This window comes from Ceratotherium simum, chromosome 7, assembly GCF_057802395.1.
Source record: "Ceratotherium simum simum isolate JZ-2026a chromosome 7, ASM5780239v1, whole genome shotgun sequence".
In the NCBI taxonomy this organism is placed as follows: Eukaryota; Metazoa; Chordata; class Mammalia; order Perissodactyla; family Rhinocerotidae; genus Ceratotherium; species Ceratotherium simum.
Genome location: NC_141906.1, coordinates 22,923,066 through 22,947,241, shown reverse-complemented (window position 1 = coordinate 22,947,241; position 24,176 = coordinate 22,923,066). Strand labels below are relative to the sequence as shown.

General features: G+C 39.2%; 1 protein-coding gene across 1 annotated transcript in view; it reads right to left on the bottom strand.

Annotated features, from left to right (window-relative positions):
- Nucleotides 1-13,800: 13,800 nt before the first annotated feature.
- Nucleotides 13,801-24,176, bottom strand: part of LOC101403124 (interferon-induced very large GTPase 1-like) — a 35,224-nt gene continuing 24,848 nt past the window's right edge. Inside the window, exon 2 of the mRNA XM_087433280.1 lies at nucleotides 13,801-23,313. Within this exon, the coding sequence (XP_087289406.1) occupies nucleotides 16,019-23,311 (7,293 nt within the window). The 5' untranslated portion in view covers nucleotides 23,312-23,313 and the 3' untranslated portion in view covers nucleotides 13,801-16,018. The remainder of the gene's footprint in view (nucleotides 23,314-24,176) is intronic.

The window sequence follows — 24,176 nt, the reverse complement described above, 5'->3', positions numbered from 1 at the left end:
TGCTAAAATAATCAATTTCTAGATTGCTTTACCTTTTTCCTACCCCAATACTTGACCCCCAACTTTGTAAGATAGATTAGAACCTAATTACAAAACTTTTAATTGATTACAAAAATGCCATTTAAGATTTTCCTAATACTATGTTTGTTTTTCCAATCCACATCCAAATGGGCCTCTGATGGCAACGTTTTTCTACAATGGGCACATTCCTTTACTACACACACAAAAAAATCAGTCCAATTGTTGGATATGTCGCCAACTTCCACTTTCTAGCACCTCTGGGATGCCTTGCTGGGTCTCTCCCTTTTAAGGCTCAGATTGGAAACCTCTAAAGCAATTTATGATGATGGAAAGATCTGGTTCCAATGTTTGCAGCTCTTCTGATATTACTAATTATTATCCTGAAACATGGCCAATAGCCCATACTATTAATGATACAGGGCAGGGTTACTCTTTTGCTGTTACTCAGACCACCCAGTTATCCCAACAATTTGCAAATTAACACAAGAAACCAGATATTACAGTGAGAACTATGGAAGGTTTTACACAAATTTGAGCTGGATATGTTTGGTTTACTCCTAGCCATGGATCTTTAACCATATCAGCACCTTTATATTGGGAACAAAGAAATGATTTCAAACAAAATCTATAAAATTACACTTGAAATATGGGCTGCATACTCCCCAAGTTATATCAGAATACGATCATGCTTAAAGAAAGTGATTGGTTTGGAACAGACTGGTCTGGGAGACCAGGCATTTATTGGGTGGCTCCTAGTGGAACTCAGTGGTTATGTGGATCAAACTTCTGGCCTTGGCTGCCACCTAGATGGCTAGGGCGCTACACCCTGGGCTTCCCTTGGATACATGGAAGGAGTAACCCTGAGCTAACATCTGTTTCCAATCTCCTTCTCCTTAAGGCCAGATGGGCTCATTCAGTGTTTCACTGGTATGACCACCTAGTGATCATACCAGTGACTATACCAGAGACTATATTTGGTCAAACCAGAGACTATATTTGTCTCTTCCTTGGGGCTAGAAGATGTCATATCACATACAGAGGCTCTGATTAAATTTACTCAACAAGCCCGTCATGATACTCAAGCAGGAATAGCTTTATTACGTACTGAAATGTCTTTAATGACAAAGGCTGTCCTTCAAACTAGCATGGCCTTAAATACTCTTATAGCATCCCAAAGTGCCACCTATGCAATCATTGAAATTGAATATTGTTTTTTAATACCTGACAAATCTTCCAATGTGTCATTTCTGCTAAAGCACAAGAAAAAACAGGTGAATGCCCTAAGCAATCCTACACCCAGTCTTGATTTGTTTGGTTGGCTCCCTTCCAGTATCCGTTCCCTTTATTGATCCAGACTGCAATTCCTATTTCTGTTAATTCTTGGAATTCGTATACTAGTCATAATATTCCAACTAATAGCTTTTTTTTTTTTAACTCAGTGTTGTAAGACTGGCATGCAAGCTAGAGTAATGACTGCTCAGACACTTGAGATGGTCAATCGTTCTTATAACCCTGGACAAATTTCCTTTTCTGATAAGGACTATGTCTAAGAACTCATTTTAAACTAATCTTTTCAAATATATTGAATTATTATCATTGTTATTGTACTTGTTCTATAGTTGAGAACAATGTAAACATAAGGAGTCATACAAAAACATATGTACAATGTTTATGCAACAACCTAAAATTAATCAAAAAACCTATGAAATGCTTCCTCTGTTAATATATATATATATACTTCTATGCTTGTCCACTATATCCAATTATTTCCTCCCAATATGGACAATTGGGCAAATAAATGACTTAAAAGCCTGGCACCAAAGGACATGATGGACCCAGAGCAGGCAGTAACCACCCTGGCACTGAGGGACAATATTTTGATCATCAATCAATCTTTCTATTGAAAGATTATACATCAAAAGGGGGGAAATGATAAATAAATGACAAGCAATAAGATATTGGAGTATATGAGGAAGCCATTTGGCTTAAAACTAATTCGGCCTGAACTTGTTTTTTCGAAAAGGGCCTGATGTGGCCGTTGAATGTGCATTGTATATCTGCTTTAAGTATTTACCATGTCCCAAAGACAAGAACAATGCCCTTAAAGATAAGGATGAAACTTCCTCCACATTGGCATTTCCTTAAGGATAAGCATCTCTACTAAACTAAGGATTGAGTGCTGACCTGCTGCTCTTATCCTTGTGACCACCCAACTTGAGACCACCAACCCAGTGTGTTCACCAAATTGCTGAGGTGGCAAAGCAATCTTGTGACTATTGTAAAAGGGACATTTCAATCATATGTGGTACATGCTCATTGACGGTATATAACTGCTCTGTACACCTCCACTTCTTTGGAGTGTTCCCTTTGTTTGTAAAAGGACTCTCCCAGGCTATATGTTTCTCAAAGTTGGCTCATAATAAACTCACCCCAATTTTGATTTATAGGTTGTTTAAGGATTATTTGCCTTTACTCTTCCTTCCTTCCTTCTTTCCTTCCTTCTCTCCTTCCCTCCTTCCTTCCTTCCTTCCTTCTTTCCTTCCTTCCTCCCTCCCTTCCTTTCTTCCTTCCTTCCTCTTTTCTTCCTTTCTTTCATTGTGACTCCTGAGTTTCAAAATTACTGCAGACAGAAGACTAATATTGATCTATGTGTGTTTGTACCAATGGTGGGGGTGGATGAGTTCAAGGTAATGAACACAGCAGAAACAGGTTAGGGAAGGAATTTGGGAGAAGAGGCCTGGGCACTTTAGAGTTTCTTCTTCAGGGAAAGTGCTTTAACTGCCTTACTGTTCTAGTTCTCAAGTCACTCAAGGACAAAGGGGGAAGCATGCTCCCAGTGTAAACAAAACTTTTTAATTTTTAGTTCCTGTAAAAGACCTTTATGCCAGAGTTAACCTCTTTGTCTACAGTGGTTGATTTGAAAATTAACAAAGTTTCCAACATCATATTAGCTGATTTGGATGATTCAACACTCAAGTGAGCTAAACTCTTAAAAGTATATCGTGTGTTCATGATGAGAAAGAGAGAATTTTACTGTTCTCTATCTTTTATGTTAGTGCTTTTTAGTAATGTTATTTCTGACAGTTTTCCCTCAAACCTAAATCTTATATAGCATTTTGTTTTGTTGATTATCTTTCTCCATGATCTAATTCATTGTAATGTTGCATGTAGATCAATACCTCCTGCTTCATTGTACTTCTTCTATTTCAAACTTTCTATGTCTGACACCCACACATTCTTCCACGTGAACTTCATATTTATTTTTTCCAATTCCTACAGAAATCCTGCCCACAATGTCCAATATTTCCCCTCCTCCTCCCAGTAAATCTGCACAACTCCACCTTCATGGACCTGTGCTGACCTAAAAGTACCCATGGGATTTGGGGTGATATGTGAGGAGGATGCTCATCCAGAGTTTTTGTTAGTTTGGTGAAATCGAGAATTGGAGTTGATGTAATTTGGCTGCCATTTTAGGGGAATATATTTGAACCCTCAAACTGGTTAACCCAGACATATTGTTTACATATCCAATTCAAGAAAACCTTATTGGTTCTGCCACAAAAATATGTCCTGAATCAGGCCACTTTTGACCATGTATGACAGTAACCATAATCCTAATCGAAGCTACTATCATCTCTTTCCCAGATGGTTGCAACAGTCTTCTGACTCATTCTCCTGTGTTGTCATTGTCATTGTACTCTCCCCCACTCCTCTCTCGGTCTGTTCTCCACAAGCATCCTTTTAAACTGAAAGTTGGATGTCTCTCCTCTGCTAAGAAATCTCCAAGAGCTTCCCAACTCACTCTTAGCAAAAGTAACAATCCTTACAGTGTCCCACAAGGCCCTCCATCATCTTCACCTCTGGTCACTCTCACCCTTGCTTATTCTGCTACAGCTGCACTGGCTTTCTTGATGGTTCTCAGTCACCTCAGGCATTCTCCCACCTTGGGCCTTTGCTCTAGTTCACTGTGTTCAAAAAACTCTTTCCCAGCCTTGTCCATGGTTCACTCCCTCACTTTCTTCAGAATTCAGCTCATATTTCACTCTACGTGAAAAAGCCTTCCCTGACGACCCTATGTTAAATAGCAATCCTGTACACCCAGCACTCATTATCCCCTTTACTTTGATATATTTTTTCTTCTTAGCACTTGCCACCATCTAACATACTATTTATTTACTTGTTTAGTTATTGTCTCTTCTCACTAGAATGTAAGTTTTATGAAAATAAAGACTTTATCTCTTTCTCTTTTTAACTTTTAAATCCCAACTTTTAGAATAGTAGCTAGAATATAGTAGGGGCTCAATAAATATTTCTTTTTCCCAGTAAATTTGTTGAGATTATAACAGTTTATACCATTGTGAAAATACGGGTGTACATTATTGTTCATCATTTTGTGAGTAGACTTCATCACGGTCATCCCAAGTAGTCTAATTATTGTCCATCACCACACATAGGTGTCCCTTTACCTCTTTCACCCACCCCCCACCCCCTTCTTCTCTGGTAACCATTAATCTCTTCTCTTTATCCATGTATTTGTTATGCTACACATATGAGTAAAATCATGCAGTATTTATCTTTCTCTGTCTGGCTTATTTCACTTGACACCATACCCTTAAAGTCCATCCATGTTGTTGCAAAAGGGACTATTTTGTCTTTTTTATTGCCGAGTAGTATTCCATTGTGTGTATATATATATATATATATATATATATATATATATATATATATATACACACACCACATCTTCTTTATCCAATCATCAGTTGGTGGGCATTTGGGTTGCTTCCATGTCGTGGCTATCGTGAATAATGCTGCAATGAACATAAGGGTGCATAGATCTCTTCAAATCATTGATTTCAAGTTCTTTGGATAAGTTTACAGTAGTAGTATAGCTGGATCATATGGTATTTCTATTTTCAAGAAATATTTTTGAATAATTAATTGACTATATAAAATAGTAATATTTTCTTTATTTGACCAAAACTGGATCATACTATATACACCTGCTTGTAACTTACTTTTTTACTTAATATGTTTTCACATCTTTCTATGTGGACATAAAAGGAGTTGCCTCATTTTTCTTGATTTCTGTATTAAATTCTATTGAAAAAATAGACCCCTTTTCTGCTTAGCAACCTCTAAGTAATGGACATTTAAATGGTTTCTAAATTTTCTTTTTATGTGCAATTCTACGATGAAGACCTTATACAATTGTCTTGTATATATTTATACATTACTTACGATAAATTCCTACCAGTGGATTTGTTACATCATGCTCTTTATTAAAACTTTAGACCCACATTATGAAATTGCCTTTCTGTGTACTAGTTTATATTTCTGCCAGCAATATATAAATTTTTCCATTTCCACATATACTGGCTAACATTAACATTATTGTTTATTTTAATCTTTGCCAACTTTGTTTTTATTGTGCTTCGTGTTATACTTATTTGGATATTAAAGACATTTAAGATTTATTCATATATTTATTTAAATTTTGTATTTCAGCTGTTTGGATATGCTTTTTAATATTCTGCCCATTTTCCTTTGGATGTGTTTATTTTTTTATGTTTAATTATACATTTTGAAAAACTTTACATAACGAAGGATAGCAAATTTTTGTCTTTATTATATATTGCAAATATTTTTCCCGTTCTGTCATATCTTTATTTTTATTTTATTTTATTTTATTTATTTATTTATTTTTTTGATCTTTCTACTCGTCTTTTATTTATTTATTTTTTTCAGATGTACATCATTGTACTTCTATTTCTGCATGGACTACATCATGTTCACCACCAAAATACTAATTACAACCCATCACCACACACATGTACCGAATTATCCCTTTCACCCTCCCCCGACCCCTTCCCTCTGGTAACCACCAATCCAATCTCTGTCCCTATGTGTTTGTTTATTGTTGTTATTATCTACTACTTAATGAAGGAAATCATACGGTATTTGACCTTCTCCCTCTGACTTATTTCACTTTGCATTATACCCTCAATGTCCACCCATGTTGTCACAAATGGCTGGATTTCATCGTTTCTTATGGCTGAGTAGTATTCCATTGTGTATATATACCACATCTTCTTTATCCATTCGTCCCTTGATGGGCACTTAGGTTGCTTCCAAGTCTTGGCTATTGTGAATAACGCTGCAATGAACACAGGGGTGCATGTACCTTTGCAAATTGGTGTTTTCAAGTTCTTTGGATAAATACCCAACAGTGGAATAGCTGGATCATATGCTAGTTCTATCCTTGATTTTTTGAGGAATCTCCATACTGTTTTCCATAGTGGCTGCACCAGTTTGCATTCCCACCAGCAGTGTATGAGAGTTCCCTTCTCTCCACATCCTCTCCAACACATATTGTTTTCTGTCTTGTTAATTATAGCCATTCTGACGGGCGTGAGGTGATATCTCATTGTAGTTTTGATTTGCATTTCCCTGATAGTTAGTGATTTTGAACATCTTTTCATGTGTCTGTTGGCCATCTGTATATCTTCTTTGGAGAAATGTCTGTTCAGGTCTTTTGCCCATTTTTTAATTGGGTTGGTAGTTTTTTTGTTGTTGAGATGCATGAGTTCTTTATATATTTTGGAGATTAAGCCCTTATCAGATGTATGGTCTGCAAATATCTTCTCCCAATTGTTAGGTTGTCTTTTCGTTTTGTTGATAGTTTCCTTTGCTGTGCAAAAGCTTTTTAGTTTGATGTAGTCCCATTTGTTTATTTTTTCTATTGTTTCTCTTGCCCGGTCAGATGTGGTGTTTGAAAAGATGTTGAAAGATGTCTGTCATATCTTTAAATTTGATTTTTTTTAATTTTATTTTTGCTATGCAAACATTTTAAATTTATGTGAAATAAAATCTATTAATATTTTCCTTAATATTGTCTGACTTTGTTTTTATTACAAGGTCTTTCTCACTGAAAGATTATAAATTACTCCAAATAGTTTGCACTGCTATGAGATTTTTGAACATTTGCATTTTCATTTTGTGTAAAGTATGTGGTAATGATCTAACAAATATTTTTCTGAATGATATGCCATTTTTTTTCTAGTCACATTTGTTGAACACCTGTCTTCCCTGTACTTACTTGAAGTGCTTGCTTTATATCAAATTTCTGTTTTTGGTCTTTTTCATTGATTCCTTTGGTCTTTCTATTTCTGCTCTAGTAGCATACTATTTTAATTGCTTGTGCTCTATAAATAAGTGTAATATAGCATAAAATGGCAATTTTCCCATCATCATTAATTTTTAATTGTTATTTAATGGGTATTCTTATAAAACTATTCTTTCAGGTAATCTTTATAATTTTTTGGTCAAATTTTCATATGAATTTTGAATATAGTTTTTAGTATCTTGTCTAGCCAAAGATCCACCTGTAGGGAACTACTTATAGACTCTCTCTCTTTCCCTCTCTGATCTGACATCATCTATTTAACAATGTTATAAGTGGCTACATGATCTTGTTGGTAACTTTTGTTTGTCTATCTTCCCATTATCACTCCCACTAAGGGTGGGATGCTATCATATTCGTTTTCATTCTGCTGGCAGCTGGCACAGTTCTTGGACTATAATAGGTGGTCTGGAAATGATTGCTGAATGGAGTGATGATTTTTCTCTCCAACATTCTCTGAATTGAAGTTTCTGCAGCTATATATTGGAATAATAATGCCCAAATTGTTTCACGAAAGGAAACAAATAGTATAATGGGCTTAGCAAAGGCCTCAATAAACAGGCTTTGCTTTTTATTTTTTTTCCTTCTGTCTCCCTCTCTTTTGGTGTGGAATCCTCAATGGTAAGAGAAATAAGGATTTTTAAGTCAGACATACTGAGAATATGTTCTAAGAAATGCATCATTGAGTGATTTTGTCATTGTGTGAACATCATAGGGTGTGGTTACACCAACCTAGATGGTATAGCCTACTATACACATAGGCTATATGTACTAATCTTATGAGACTACTGTTGTATGTGTGGTCCATCATTGACCTAAACCTTGTTATGTGGTGCATGACTGTAATCCATGAGATGAGCTGAAAACTGTGTTGGTCTCTCACTGCATCCAATCATCCAGTCCTCCAATTTTGATGATGCAAGTGATCTGCAAAAGAAGCTGCTGCCCTTTGTCATAATGTTATACTCCTACCTGGCCCAAGAGTCAGAGAAGATGAAGGAGGAGATCTGGGTGGGAGCTGAAGGAGTTTTCAGCTGAAGCACTGCCCCACATCTACAAGGTGAGTCAGTGAAAACATCTGTGAGCTGCCATAGTACCCCTTATCAGCTTTCTCCACATAAAAAGAATACAGCTACTGCTTCACCTCTGCCTTCCAAATCTCACACAAAATATCTCTTGTTGTCTACACTAACCTTGAACTATACAGGGAAGGAAATTCTAGGAAAGGTAGTTTCAGCTTAGCTAAGTGGACACAGGACACAGCCACTGGAAGTCTTGAGTTCCAGACCCATATAACTCGGTGACCACATAATTTGCTTTTAAAATGGGGGCACTTTTGAGATTGAAAGATGGTGGGGCAAATGCTGAAGTCCTCGGGACCCTAGGACAAGAAGAGCAGATCCCGACTGTTTTGTGAAAACTAGGATATATAGGCACCCTGTATGTTAGCAACTCCACATTTGATGTCTCTTATATATCTTAATATGACCAGAATAAAAATCGTGATCTTTCTTCTCAAACCTGTTTCTTTTCTATGTTTCCCAGCTTAATGAGAGAAGCACTTCTAAGAGTCATTTATTTATCCCATGATAATTATTGTTTATTCTATGCTGGGCACTTTGCGGAGAATGGAGTTTACAAGGATGAAAACATTAGAGGTGACCTTTGATCCCCTTGGAGCTCAGTATTTAATGATAGAGATGAACATTAAACAAATAACACCAAAGATTTTTGAATTACAGTATGACATACTTGAAACTGTTCATAAAAGCGTATGTGCAAATGTTCTTTTTAAAATTTTCATTAAATAAATTTAGCCTGAGCCATGGTTCCAGCAGGCGGTCTAGTATTTTAATATCAGGTATTATTGGGCCTCACCAGAATACAGAAGGTTTATATGAATTCTGGATAAAGGGTAAAGGACCTCTACTCTTCATTCATCAAGACCATTTTAAAATCTCCAATTTTGCAAGGTCTATGGCTTCTGAATTCTCAGGCTCTGGATCCCTTGAATCAAGTAGGACTAAATTATCCTTGTACAGTTTGGGAATCCAGTTCTTAAGATCTGGCATCTTTTGTTCATCAAGAGCTGTTTTCTCTGAGGTTTATTACCATGTCAGGATACTGCCACAGTAATTTTTAGAGCACCTGAATCTTTCCTCTGTTTCTAATTTCCCTCAAAATTTTCCCTCATCTTTCTTCTCCCTCAACATCGATTAGCCTGTCCTCCTCAATGACATAAGGCCTTTATTTTGTTTTAATTAAAAATCTTTTTATTATGATGAATTTCAAACTTGTACAAAAGTAGACAGTAATAAAATGGCCACCCCTTTCCCATTGTAGCAGAGGCTATTGGTGCCCAACCCATAACCCCTAGACACACACCCTCTTCCCATACACATGCCACCAGCTTTCAGTTTCAAGCACCAGCAATCTCAACTTGGGCATGCTCAGCCAGAACGTGGAGCAAGTTGCAAGTGCTAAGAAGTTCCATACACGTTGCTTCAGATAATAAAATTTCAGCTAGTGAGGGATACCCGTATGTAAAGGTCTCAGTGGTAATTGATGTAATTAAGAAAGGGATAGTAGAGAAGAAAGATGATTATGACGCATCTTGGTTTGGTTTTGGTACAAGGAATGAATGAGGTAATAAAAGCAGCCTGTAGTAGAAAACAGGATAACCATAACCAAAGGATTCAAGCTTTTGTTATTTTGACTATGTTTCTTTTAGAACTTGTCTCATACTGTTTCTTAAAGAAATTGTTATGTTTTTGGTGTTTTTTTTTTGGAATTGATTATTGTCTCAGTCCTTTGGGCCACTATAACAAAATTCCATAAACTGAGTGGCTTATAAACAACAGAAATATATTTTTCTCAGTTCTGGAGGCTGGGAAGTCCAAGATCAAGGGCCTGGCCTATTTGGTATCAGTTGAGGGCCCATTTCTTAGACGGCCATCTTTTCACTGTAACCCCACATGGTGGAAAGTGATGGGGTTCAGGACTCGCTACTTCAAAAATACAGCACCTTGACATATTCAATAATTTAAGCTGAAGGAGTTTGAGAAAATGGCAGAAGTAGGTAGGTTGCTTTGATGTTCCTCCCACCCTTGTCCCCTGAAACAGGTCATAAAACCCTCCTGTGAGAGGTGTCCTCCCTATACTTGGGGGAAAGCAGCATCCTTATCTCTGAGGACAAGGGACACAGAGAAGGATCTGAAGAAACAGGCCTTGCTAAATTTCCCCAAGTTTACTGCATTTACCTCATTCTACTTGACTTACATATTCCTCCACAACTGTCCACTCTTCATCAAAACTAGCATTAAAGTACTCAGGTCTGACTGTTTCCTCAGCCCTTTATTTCCTTATGTAGGCTCCCTTGTCATGTAAAACTTATATTAAAGAAATTTGTATGCTTTTCTCCTGTCAATCAGTGTTTGTCAGTTTAATTTTCAGACCCAGCCAGAGACCCTAAGAGGGTCAAGGAAAACTTTTTCCTCCCCAACAATGGGCAAGGAAGTTTTCTAGGGCTTCTTTTATAAGGGCACTAATCCCATTCATGAAAACTCTGCCCGCAGACCTAATTACCTCCCAAGGACCTGAGTCCAATACAGTCACCTTGAGAGTGAGGATTTCAACATATGGATTTGGAGGTGACACATGCAGACCATACTCATCACTTGTTAATATAATCAAGCTTTAAGACAGAAAAACTGGAAAAGTACTATTATTTTTCACCCTAATGAAGGTATAACAACTATTTATAGAAAATAAAAACACTGGAGTGATAGAGTTTTTTGTGATGACCAAGTATAGGTATAGCATTAAAATTAAAGCTTACATAAGAGATTATATTCATTGAAATCTTGATTTTTTGTTGAGAGGGAGAGATTGTATTCAAAACTGTCAAGTAGACTTTTTCAATGTCAGGAAATATATCAGGATGTTTGTGAAATACAAAAAAGACATACAGTGTCTTTTATATACTCCAAGATTTTATTTTTACCTATCAGGCTTATAATTTTTATATAGCTTATAATCTTATCTCCTAGCAGCATCATGAATCTATATCTCTTATTTTTCCAAAGTTTTTCTTAACAATTTATTATTATATGCTGAGTTCAGAAATGACTTTATTAGTCAGAGAAATATAAGGAGTATATAGAACTTTAAGTCAAGAGTTAATCCAATATCACAGGGGTTTACATATTTGTCTCTGCATTACCATAAACAATAATTAGGGAGAAAGGCTTAACTCTGACATGAGATTTTTGGGGAAGGTTTCTTGAAAGATGGAATGAGACCCGAAGTATTAAAGGAAATTTTCTTATGAAGGGAAGGAAGAGAGGAAAAAGGCTTAACAGAGGTAACTGCATTTGTGAAGAAAATATTCCTCATTTGCTGAGCTGAATAAAACTCAGTATTACTGGAATATGTTGGTTGATGTGGAAAGTGAATAGAAATGAAGTTCAAGGGTGCAAACTTATGAGTAGTAAATAAGCCCTGGGATCAAATGCACAGCACAGTGAATATAGACAACAATATTGTATTATATCAACAAACCTGCTAAGAGACTAGAACTTAATTATTCTAACCACTAAAATAATGATAATTATGTAATGTTATAGAGGTTTTAGCAATTATTGCTAAAATGGTAATCATATTACAATATATAAATGTAATAAATTAACGTGTTATATGCCTTAAATTTACACAATGTTGGGGCCGGCCCAGGGGTGTAGCGGTTGAGTTCATCAGCTCCACTTTGGCTGCCCCGGTTTCGCAAGTTAGGGTCTTGGGTGCGGACCTACGCATCGCTTATCAAGCCATGCTGGGGCAGGAGTCCCACATATAAAGTAGAGGAAGATGGGCACGGATGTTAGACCAGGGCCAATCTTCCTCAGCAAAAAGAGGAGAGTTATCAACGGATGTTAGCTCAGGGCTTATCTTCCTCACACACGCAAAAAACTTTACACAATGTTGTATGACAAATACAAATGGTGGAGGCACTATGCAAAGCCAAGCACTCTAACTTCCGAGTTTGTTCTTAACTACAACTGCAAGCTGGCATTCTCTAACTCTCAAAACTTGACTTAGACCTAGTAATTTATTCCCTCACCTTAAATAACCTTCCCCTTGTTGCTTTCCCTTATTAATTTTCACTGTGATAACTTTTCTAATAAATCACTTGCATGTGAATCTATGTCCGACGCCTGCTTCTGAGGAACTTGAGACATATTATCTTCCACTCTGCTAAAGAATTGTGCCCGTGACTTCTCTATGCCTTTGATTGGTTGATTAGTATTTGAAATAGTTGTAACTACTGAAAAAGGGTAACAACTGATAAAGGATATCCATATCTTGAGGTGCATTTTGAGCTACATGTTATGATAACATTTATTGAGAACATACTGTGTTCTCAATTGTGAATTCCCAAAGAGTCCTTGTTGAATATTCCTGCCAATGAACCTCAGATGAGACTATCTTAACCTACTGATGTGTTTCTAATCAAGTGTTATCCAAAGACAAAGGAAGAAGGAACTTGAGAGGGCAGTATAACCTCATAATAATCTACATTTCTAGAGTACTTACTCTATGTATGGCACTGTCCTAAATGCTTTATGTATAGCAATTCAGTTATTCTTCCCAACAACAGCATGACAAATGTACTATTTTACAGACAGGGCACAGATAACAGAGAGGTTAAATTACACGCCCAAGGTCTCATAGGAACCACTACTACAAAGATAGCAGTATTACTAATTATCATGACAGTATCAGGTGTAGTATGCACTCTTCCCTTCACTGCTTTGTCTACTTATGCACCACAGCACTACCATAAAGGGCTGACTGGCTTTTTCAGAACTTACTGAAGGGTTAGAATGATTAAAGAGAATTACAATCTTGAGGGAAGGGAAAAAATAAAAATTGTATGTTTCCTGTGTTTTTCCCCATGGTCCAAGGAAAGAGCATGCCAAAACTTAAGGGGGTCAATTTTTAGACACACCCTGTCTTCGCTCAGGCTGCCACAACAAAATACCATAGACTGGGTGTGTCAGACAACAGAAATTTATTTCTCACAGTTCTGGAGCATCTAAGATCAAGGAGCTGGTTGATTTAGCTCCTGGTGAGGGTTCTCTTCCTGGCTTGCAGATGGCTACCTGCTTGCTGTGTGCTCACATGGCCTTCTTTTGGTTCATGCACATGAAGAAAGAGAGTTCTTTCTGGTGTTTCTTCTTATAAAGGTACTAATCTGATCATGTGGTTTGATCTTGTCTTAGAATCCACATCCTCCTAGCCCCATCCCTACAGGCCTTATGACGCCTTCTTTCCCACTGCACTTGGAATCTCTTACTTAATGTATTCTAGAAATCCCCTAAATCTATTGAGGTGGTGACCCCCAATTCCTGTGTTTCTTGTTTCTCACTTTCACTAATTCTGAGAGACCCATTCCACTGACCATGTGAACCTTACCTCTACTGACTTTACAATCTGGCCACCTCTAATCCTGTGACCTACACCTGGGCCCAGTGTCCCCAACTGTTTTTTTTTTTTTTTTTGCTGAGTAAGATTTGCCATGAGCTAACATCTGTTGCCAATCTTCCTTTATTTTGTATGTGAGCTGCTATTACAGCATGGCCACTAATAGACAAGTGGTGTAGATCTGTGCCCTGGAACCAAACCTGGGCCGCCGAAGTGGAGCACGCTGAACTTAACCACTAGGCCACCGGAGCTGGACCCCAGTGTCTGACACTCTTGATGATCATGTGATTCTCATCCCTACTGATTCCATTCCGCCCTACTCCACTGTTCCTGAAGTCTCCTCCCTCAGTGACCACAACTCACTGACACCATAATCTCCTTAATCCTGACCCCATCTTGATGGCAGTATTACTCTCCACTACTATCAGAGAAAACCCCGTTCGTACATAGTCATCTTCTCTCTATCCCAATTTACCTCTTGCCAGTTGGTTTTGGGATCTATTGGGCACAGCCTCTGAATCTCATTTAATAATCAGACTGCTTAAATGACTGAGGAATTTATGAAAGATCTTTTTTCTTTATATACAACAATTTTGGCTTGAAAATCAAATTTAATATGTGATATATGATACTTCTTAGTTAAAGGCCATTATGGATTCATTAAACAAATACAAAAAACACTCAGCAAATGTTAACTGAACAGTGCAGTTTTCAAGGATGCAGTGATGTGAGAGACAGGCACCAGGCTATGCAGGTGTTCTATTTCCATTTCAACTTTATCATACTAGGAGGTCCTTCCAACTCTCACAGAGACTATTTTCCAGAGAACAAAAAGAAAACCATACTGTTCAAGAACACCTGTTGCCTTCGCAATTTTTCTGTTTCAGGATTTCTTCTGGAGTCATGGGTCATTTTACCTGAAACTGAGATTATTCTCAAAGCCCTTTGAGGAGACAAAGACAGCAGAGTCAGCACTCCTGTCTCCCAGCTCTGAAGATCCAAATCCTTGGACTGCTGTTCCCTGGACTGTCTGTTTTCACTGGCTATTGAGGGGTAGAGAGTGTGCCTGTAAATGGAAGCCAATGCATGCCCTTATGTCCAAAATGAAGAAATTCACCTTTTTGTATCAGAATTCCTTTAGATCATCAGTGTTGAGAACCTAATATAAGTCATTGTTTCAGAAGATGCAGGTTTGTAGAACGATGATTTGTTTTCCCTCTAAGGTCCTTGGTTGGCATTAGAGTGTTCTTCATTTTTATTCGGATCATGACTCTATGGCTCAAATAGTGTGAAGTCACAAGGGCGCCTGATTTGGAGACAAGTATTTCCTGACATTTTAATAGATAAAGAAGAATCTCTTATTAAAATATCAGAAGCTAAAAACTGTATACTTTTTGATATTTTATTCTTGGAGAAATAGTCTTTTTAATCAATAATGGCTTAATCAAATTTGACCTTGTCCACAGCCTTGATTACACTGGCCCTTTTGACCTGGTCACAAATCTTTTCCCAAAAGCCACTTCTTTTCAGACTTGTACATAGCACTAGGCTTTGAATACCTAAGCTCTTGTGAACCTTTTTCTTTTAAACATGCACAGGAAAGTGCCAAGATGCCAGGGAAGAAGTGAGCGATGGTTAAATGAAAAAAACAGTTATTTGATTTCTATTTTCTATATTTGCTTGATAACACTTCCTGAACTGATGCAGGCTCTATCCTGGCCAATTCTGTTTTTTATTGTTTCCTGGAACAGAATATGCCTAAATATCACTATGCTTGGGAATCAGGAACTTTCCATGAATGTTTTCCAATCAACGGTTAGTAACTTTTCCACATAATTTCAGAGGGTGAAAAAATACACTTAAAAAAAAAGGCAATTTGTAGCTTCCAGCTAAGAACTGTATACTGGTTGAGATATCCATATAGTTATTCTATAGAAATTTGTAGCAGTCTGCAATGATTTTGATTTCCCTCTATAAAAATGACTTTCTCTGAGGCTTTATGTAACATTATATAATTTAAAATTAAAACCAACATTCTGAATAATAGCTTAAAATATGAAGTCATTATTTTAAGTGGATTCTGTTTGATTTTATTATATGTTCATATATTTTAGTAATTTGTTTTTAAACCAGGAGGAATAGAAGCAAAGAAAAACGAAGTCCTTTCACAGGAAATCTTCAACTCTTGAAATGTTACTTGATGTATTTTTAGATATGTCATTTGAAAAGTGAAAATAATGAGGATTCTCATCGTGAGGAGCAGGTATTTTAGGATTGTTCAGGTACTGTGACCTTTTTGTTGAGACACTGGCGCTCTTTTGTGGTCATTGAATATTATTGTTTTTTCAAGTCATCAAGCACATTCTGTTTCGTGATTTTGGTCCAGGCATCAGGGATTTCACCTTTACCTATAAATTTTTTCTGATATTTTTCTTCTAGCTTTGATCTGAAGTGACAGACAAACCATTTCCAGTATGGCTGGGTGGATGAGTCTGGGGTGATGCTCCATGTGGCATACTCCTCTCCTGCCTGTCGATAGTTCTTATATGGGATTTGCCAGTCATCTCTCAAAACAAGAAGACAATCACTTGCTACCAGACTGCTACAGCACTCGATCGCAAAGTGGTCTGTTTTATACCAGCTTATTCCATTGACAACCTCAGGACGGTGGAAGGGAACACTGTGGTCTCCGTCATGCGCAGGTAATGTGTTTGTACAAACTGCTTTACAGAAGGGACACTGTTTCCAACACCCAGAGAGATGTTCAGAGAGCATTTTCTGGATTTTAGGAGACATTTTTTCTACAGACATACTCAAATCGTTCTTTTCTACTCTCTCCATTGCAGGATCCAAAGCTTCACTCATGGCTTCTTTGAGAAACTCAATATCTTTAATCTCCTGGTGTTCAATGCTTATCAAGTCTTTTCGTGGAAAGATCAAGTTACTCCCTAGATGATCACAGAACAAATCCAACCACTTAGATGCAGTGCTGTTTTTATCTTTGGCTATTGCTGTGGATTCATGAATAGCTGAGAGAATGGCACTCTTGATGTCACCTAAACTTATTTTTAAAAAAAACTTCATTTTTTCACTTCCTTTGTTTGAACAATATCTTTCAACATGGTTTTTAATGTAATTCCTAAAAAATGATTCTGGATTATGAATGTAATGCCAGTAATTATCAAAATTTTCATCTTCTGCTAGAGATATGAGAATGTGTTTCTCCAGGTTAGCCCTGTTTCCATTGAATGTCGGGCAGGTAGCTCGTATGTCTCCAGCAATGTTAAGGGTCATTTTTTCCCATATGGTGGTGGAAACAGCAGGAGCGAGTTTTTGCCACAGAAAATCGACAAATGTTTTGATTGAGGTTGCTCCCTGACAAGAAATCTTAAAACTCATGAAGAAATCATCTTTCTTGCTTTCCAGATAGTTTACAGGATCATTTGCTATCTTGAATGCCATGTGCATCTCCTTAAATTTCTCTGATGCTCTTTGGAATAAACATAGAGTTAAGTCAATTTTATATCTACTTGTAAATGTGTATCTTTCATTAGTGGGTGCAGATTTCACCTCCTCATCTATTATTCTCAGAATTTCATGGAAATAACTGGGATTGTAATCACACCATTGCCGCCTAATGTTATTAAGAGTTTCATCAAATTTTGAAATAATGTGCTCAGTACTCATATTTATGGACTCTTTATCACGGATTTCTAAATCCCTTTTAAATAAGTGAAATTTCTTAGTAATTTTTACATGTTTGTCATAGTTGATTTGAAACTTGTCTCCAGAATATTCCTTCAGTATGTCCGCCATGTTTTTCTCCTGTTTGAAATAATTCAAAAGGATGTCTTCAGAATCCACATCAACTTTAGGCTCTGTGATTGGAGGGAGAGTTGAGGACACGGCACTGACCCATGTTTTCCAAAGTTGATCGAATTTCTCATGTAGCTCTTCCTCACTCAGTTCTTTGCCCTTCACAGTTAAAGCTAACTTTCGGCTTTTTTCCAATAATTCCTTTTCATAAGCTGACTTTTGGTTGTCCAGTTTTTCATGACTTTTCTTAAAACTAATAAGTTCATTGGCTTTTCTTTGGCTGTCTGAAATAAGTGCCTCTTTAAGGATTATCAGCTTATTTTCAAAATTTGCTTTCCACTGAACCAGTATTTCACTATCTGGATCTTCATTAAAATATTTCTCCAATTCTTGCTTGATGGCTTCATATTTTTCTGTAACTGGAGCCTCGAATCTGCTTGTTCTGAACATCTGGATTTTTCCATTCTGAATCTGATTGATCAGCTTGTTCTGCAAGCCCAGCACATGACTCCTTAGCTCCCAGGTCCAGTAGTTATACATGGTTTCCAATTTGCTCATGGCCATCACCTCTCGGGTGTTCCTGAAACTGAAAATAAAGTTCTCATTCAACAGAGCTCTCCACAAGTCTTGAACTCGGAATTTTACATCTGATATTTTCATGATCCTTCCCCTAGGTTCCTCTTTGGCAATCTCAAGAATTCTACTTTTCAGTTCCTGGACATTGTGGCTATAGCGAGGATTGGGAGGGGCCATTGGGGGATTGCCATCCCAGAGGTGAGCAAAGTAGTAGACATGAGTATTTGCATCAAACTTGATGACATCACTAAAGTGGGTTACATCTGAGCACTGTTCTTGTTCAGCCGCCGTTGCTGTCATTTCATCTAGTTTCTGCTCTAGCCGCCTTCGTCCTTCCATAGTTTGGTCTTTAGCTGTAACTTCCCCCACATTCTGATGGATAAAGAGGCAACTTGGGGAGATTTTTACTTGTTTCATCCGCAGAAAGGCTTGAACAGCAATTTGTAGAATGTCTTGCATTTCTGATGGATTTTCCCCAAAAATATTGATCAGAGTCAAGTTTCCAAGTCCAATGACAAAAGATGCCAACTCATTGTCATGATTCTGGGATTTGTTGCCGAGTTCTGGGGCCCGAAGTCCTTCTGTGTCCACAATAAGCATAAAGTCAAAGCCAAGTTCCTCTGTGAATGTCTCTTCCACCTTCAGGAGCTGCATGTAGGCCCCCTGGGTGCACCTCCCAGCACTCACAGTGAACTGCAGCCCAAAAAGGGCATTCAGCAGGGTGGACTTCCCTGAGCTCTGCAGGCCAAGGACAGAGAGAACAAACAGCCGTTTGTCTCCAAGTTTCTCAGCGACCTTGTCAAACACAGCAGCCACCCACTTTAGAGGCACATAGGAAGCATCCCCATCCATGAGTTCAACATGAACACCAGATATCATCAGATCTGCGGCAATCTGGGGAAGGGAGAGAAAAAGATTATCTTTGGTGGATGAAGATTCTTCTAGAGCTTCATAGATCTGGCCAACTTCTCTGAGAAGTTGCTCAATTCCCAAGGTACACTTACTAATCTCTGCAGAGAGAGCTTCTATCTGATTTTGCCAGTCTTTTATGTTGCTGCTCTTTGGTGCCTTTTGCTTTTCTGTTTGTACCTGTTTGTATAAAGACTTTTTCTTTTCATTCAGTTTTTCCAAGTGTCCAGTGGTCAGGTTGTCCAAAAACACACTCAGCCATTGCAAGAAGTACAGTTTGATGTGAGTTTCTGAATGTTCTTTTAGAGTCTCGAGGACAGACCGCATTAAATCATTGAGAGGAAAGGCTCTGGTCAACTGTCGGTGCCGTATTATTTGTTTATCTGTCTCAATCTCATTCTTGTGTTGTTCAATGCTCCGATTCCCCTTTTCTCTCAGATGGTAGAGTTCTTTGTCCTTTTTACACCAAAGGTGCCACAGTTCTCCTTGAAGGGGTAGTAAGTTTTCCTTCATCTGAGATATCTGTGTTTCTTTTAACAGGGCCATTAGAATCTCTGCCTTTTCTTTGGCTTCCCTGCAATCACTCTGATCTTCATCAATAAGGAACCCTTGTTTGCAAGCAATCCGGGCACAGTCCTCTAAGCTGAGAGCAGTGCCAGAGAGCTCTAACAAACGTCGGATTGCAGTTGTGAGCTCCTCTGTTAATTCTGCCTCATTTCTGTTCCTGATCCCAAATCTCACTCTTAGGCCAGAATTATTGGCCATGGTTTTTTCTTTGTCATCAAGCAAACAGATCAAAGGTTTTGATGACTGACACAGGTCATGGACAACTTTTCGGTTTTCTTTATTGTCATCAGAAGTTGACATGAGGACCACAATGAGAGAAGAGACCTCATGGAGGAAAGTGAGTTGCTTCTCATGATCCTTTGCATCTCCATGAAGATTGGTGAAAGTCAAGCAAGTGCCAAATCTGTCCTCATCGCCCCCCCCAGGACAGAACCAGCAGACTTCCACTACACCCTCCATCAGGAGACAGTCTTTGTTGCTCTCTCTGCAGTGTCGGTGAAAAAAGACATCATGTTTACGATTACTGAGAAGACAGTTCATGATCTGAGATTTGGAAGCAGAGAAGCCATTTCCAACTCTAATAAAGGACACAATGGGGGTAGAGACACGACTCATCTGCTGATTGTTGTAATTGTCCTTCTCCTCTTTTGGTGATTTCTTTGCTTGCTGCCAGCTTCTTCTAATTTGACTGAGAGACCAGAGAGAGAATTCAATTTGAGAATTACAAGGATTAGGTATGAGAAGGGGGAGGGCAAACTGACAAATGGAAAGTTTGGTCAAAATATATTGTCTGGCAAAATCATCTGCACAGTGAAGTACTGCCATCTGAATGTCCATAGGGTGAATATGGGGCCTGGGTTTTGTGGCTGCAGGATTAGTGGGGCTATCACTGTCTTCCAAAAAGTCTTCATATGGATCAAAAGCCTCATTTTCCTGATTTGAGGCTCTTGAACAGACTTGATTCTCTGTGTTTCCATCACCTTTGAAGACCAGGTATCTCAGCCCATAATCCAGCATCAGTAGTTTCTGCAGAAAATAGAAGGGAAGCTCACATTCAGAGCTAGGCTGGGTGTTGTACACAGAAGTCTTGTAGATCAGATGGAAGTCAGCTTTGCTCATCCTTTTTGGGTAATAATGCTCTAGGCCTAGACGCTGTAGTAATTCTAGGAAGGCTCCATTTTCTATGACGTCCGATTTGCTATTTTCTTTATCATGTGGTTTATGGAGCCGTTTCTTTTCATGGAAGAGACTTTGTAATTGTTTTCTCACCTCATCCATTTGCAACGAAGACACGGTGGCTTCATAATTCCCATCAATGAGCAATCGCAAGTCTTTTTCTAGGTTTTCCCAGTCATGATCTGCTCCGAGTTTGGTGAGGACATGTACAACTTCTTTAGACAAAGATTGCCCCATATGATGTCTTATGAATGCCAAGCGTTGTGTTTTCTCATCTGGAGAAACAGCTGTGACTCCAACAGTAGCTGTCAGACCTGTGAGCACCAGGAATGCTTGAGCCCTGTAGCTGCAAATATTTTTGAGCTCCTGGTATTTATCTTGGGCAGTTTGCATTTCATCCAGTAGGTAGTCTAACTGATCACACCCCAGCAGATACTGAAAGGTATTGTTTACGACATGATATCCTGCACCAGCAGCAATGGAAAGTAGCAAGACCTGTGTGTCTGGCTGCTCTGTTACTTGGAGGTAATTCAAGAAGCAGCCAAGAGACAAGCTCACTTCATAAGTTGCTTTCCTTTGTGCTTCCTCCACTGTTTCTGGGGACTCAGATTTGGCCTGCACTGCCATGAGGTCATTCTGGGTTTCTTTTAAGATTTTAATTAATTCAGAAAAGTGGGAGATGTTGACGTGCTCTTGGTCTGACTCTGATTGGAAGATCCACTGCATGATGGAATGAGCCTGAGGAAAGTTTGTCACTCTGTAGATGTGAGGATCCAGAAGGCTGCGCAACTGAGATTTAATAAATTCAGTTTTATAAATCGAAGACTTTTTGCCAAAGTTGACAGTGTTTACCAGAAAATTCTGCAGACCCCAATCTGTGAGACATATGTTAATCCAAGTGTCATAACTTTCTGTTTTTTCTATCAACATTTGCATGAAATTTATCAGTATTTTAAGCTGTCCTTCAGGATCAGATACCTCCCAGGATTTCACATTATCTAGGAAAACCCTAGCCTCCTTCTGAGCGCTCAGTAATTCTTCTCCATCCTGGATCTGGGCAGTGAGGCCAGTCAGAGAAACATAGCTGTCTTTCAGGCAGTTAGCTACCTGAAAAGGATCCTTAAAATTGCTTCCGTGGCTGGAGAGGATGATGTCCCAAACGGGCACTAGCTGAAATCCCCGGTCAATGACACACCAGGTTTGATTATTGGCAACTAGGCCAACTTTCCACTGCAAAAGGCCATTTGCTTCTGGTGGGCCACCTGTCTGGGCCACAGATAATTGGACTCTGGTTTGGAGATTTTGGAAGTTTGTGCTCTGAGAGGCGGCTTCTGAATGAGAACCTGACACATCCACACCTGTAGCAACTGTCACTCCAAAGCCACTGTAGTTGCCCCTTATGTAACTGTCCAGGGCCTCTGCTGACTGCTGCTTCACTTCTGCCAGCTGCTCACATCGGAAGCCCTCTGAAATGGCTTTCCACCAGTAGATTCCTCCGAGGTGCAGAGGGCCTTGGTTAGCATGAGAACCAAACCTTTGGAAGAAGTCTGCGGTCCTGTCCCTCAGCGAGGGGAGTCTGTCTGAGCCTGCAGGCTGAGCCAGAAGGTCTTCAATGCATTGCAATTCCTGGAGAGCAGCCTTGGAGAGCTGGAGCTGATCAATGGGAAAGTTGCAGGAGGCCAGCGGGACATAGCTAAACTTGGTTGAGCAGAAATAAGAGTTCTCAGAATGTGATTGTCCAATCCCCTTGGATTCTGAATGTGTGCTGTGATCCAGACCAGTTTCCAGGCTAAATCCCCAAGCTTTGCCCTTGGCAGAGGTGGTTACACTGAAGCCCAGCTTCTCTATGGTCTGGGTGAACACAGATTCTGCTTGAGAAGATGTAAATTCCTTTGTTTCCATCCGTGTGCCCTGCTCAGGTCCAGAGAGTGAGAACTCCTTGGGGACACTGAGTAACTCCTCTCTCCTCTCTATTAGGTCCCTTTGGTAGGTTGTTTTGTAAATTCCCCGCAGGGCCAGCCCTCCAGATGCCCATCTCACCAGATCTCTATCTGGGAGGGTTTGCCTGTGAGACAGTGTCTCCCCCATGAGGTTGAGTTGTCTCTGCATGTTTTCCATGACTTCTCTTAGGGACTTTTCAGGGGGTGGCCAGTACTCTTTGGGGATCTCCATTGCCTGCCTCAGCTCTGCCTCTTTTTTCCTCACTGCCTCTTCCTGTTGCTGCCTCCCTTCAGACAGCAAGTCTCTTAGCTCCTGCAGTGCCTGCTCTGCCTGCTTCTGCTTTTTCTGTATCATTTCCACCTGAGAGTCCTGTAACTCTGCAATACTATCTGAGTGCGACAGGTTAAGCAGCTTCTCCAGGGCCCTTTTCTCCCAGGGATGTTGTGCCTGGGATTTCAGCTTCTGGAGGTCTTTTTCCTCTAGGTGTTGTAAGGCCTGGGCACAGGTCACACCCAGGTGTTCCTGCAGCTTGGGTATCCAGTACTCAACTTCCAGTCCTACTTCTCTCAGCATCTCTTGGAGATCTTGCCTCCTTTTGCCTCTGAGCAGGGGCTTATCAGGGATGGACTCTGCTGTGCCCATGGCTGTGGGAAAAAAAGACACATAGTTAGCCTGTCATGAACTTTGGAAGTGTCAGCCTCATGGCCAAAAGTGTGAGTGTACTAAAGAAGTAAGTGTTCAAGGCTTTCTCCTCCCCTCCTTTCACTGTTTCAACAAATATATTTGTTAACACCATCTTTGAATTTCTTGTGTGCAAGACATCTTTGTAGGTGTTCTGAGCATGGATTGCCTTTTTTAGTTGTCATGGTGAGTTGCAACTTAATAGCCTGGCTTTTTGGCACTTCCTATTACACAGAATCAGTTGCATGGAGAGCATAAGCTGAGGGTTGGAGTTTGAAAGTGTGCATGAGTTTGATAGCTTGATGTTTCCTTTAAAATCAAGAGTGGTACTACCCATCGTCTTTCCTCTATTAGTTTCTTGCACACCTTTGTTGAATGATTTCCTTCCTGTCTCTCTGTCACTTCCTCTTAGGCCATTGCATGATATTTATTTAGTCTGCTGTCCTTTAAAATGCTCTTCTAGATGTCAGCGTCATGGTGACACAAGATACTCTTCCTTTTTGTCTGTGCACCTTTTAAAACAACTAATTAGACATCCATCCACAAACAGAAGTGCCTCTGTGGGTGTTGTGGTATCTGGCACCATATGTCAAAGGATGTGAGAGGAGTCTGATAAAAAGGCAGAAGACCTGTGCATCTGGTAAAAAGGCAGAAGACCTAAGTGGTGGAGTTGAACCAGTGGAGCTGACGAACCTGCCCCAATCCCTTCTGCCATGGTCAGAAGGAACCTAGAATGTATTGACCTGGGCAGACACCCAATGATGGGAGAAAATTTGCAAAAGTCTAGCCTTCCAGAATGGAGATTCCAGCAGATTTGATGACATTT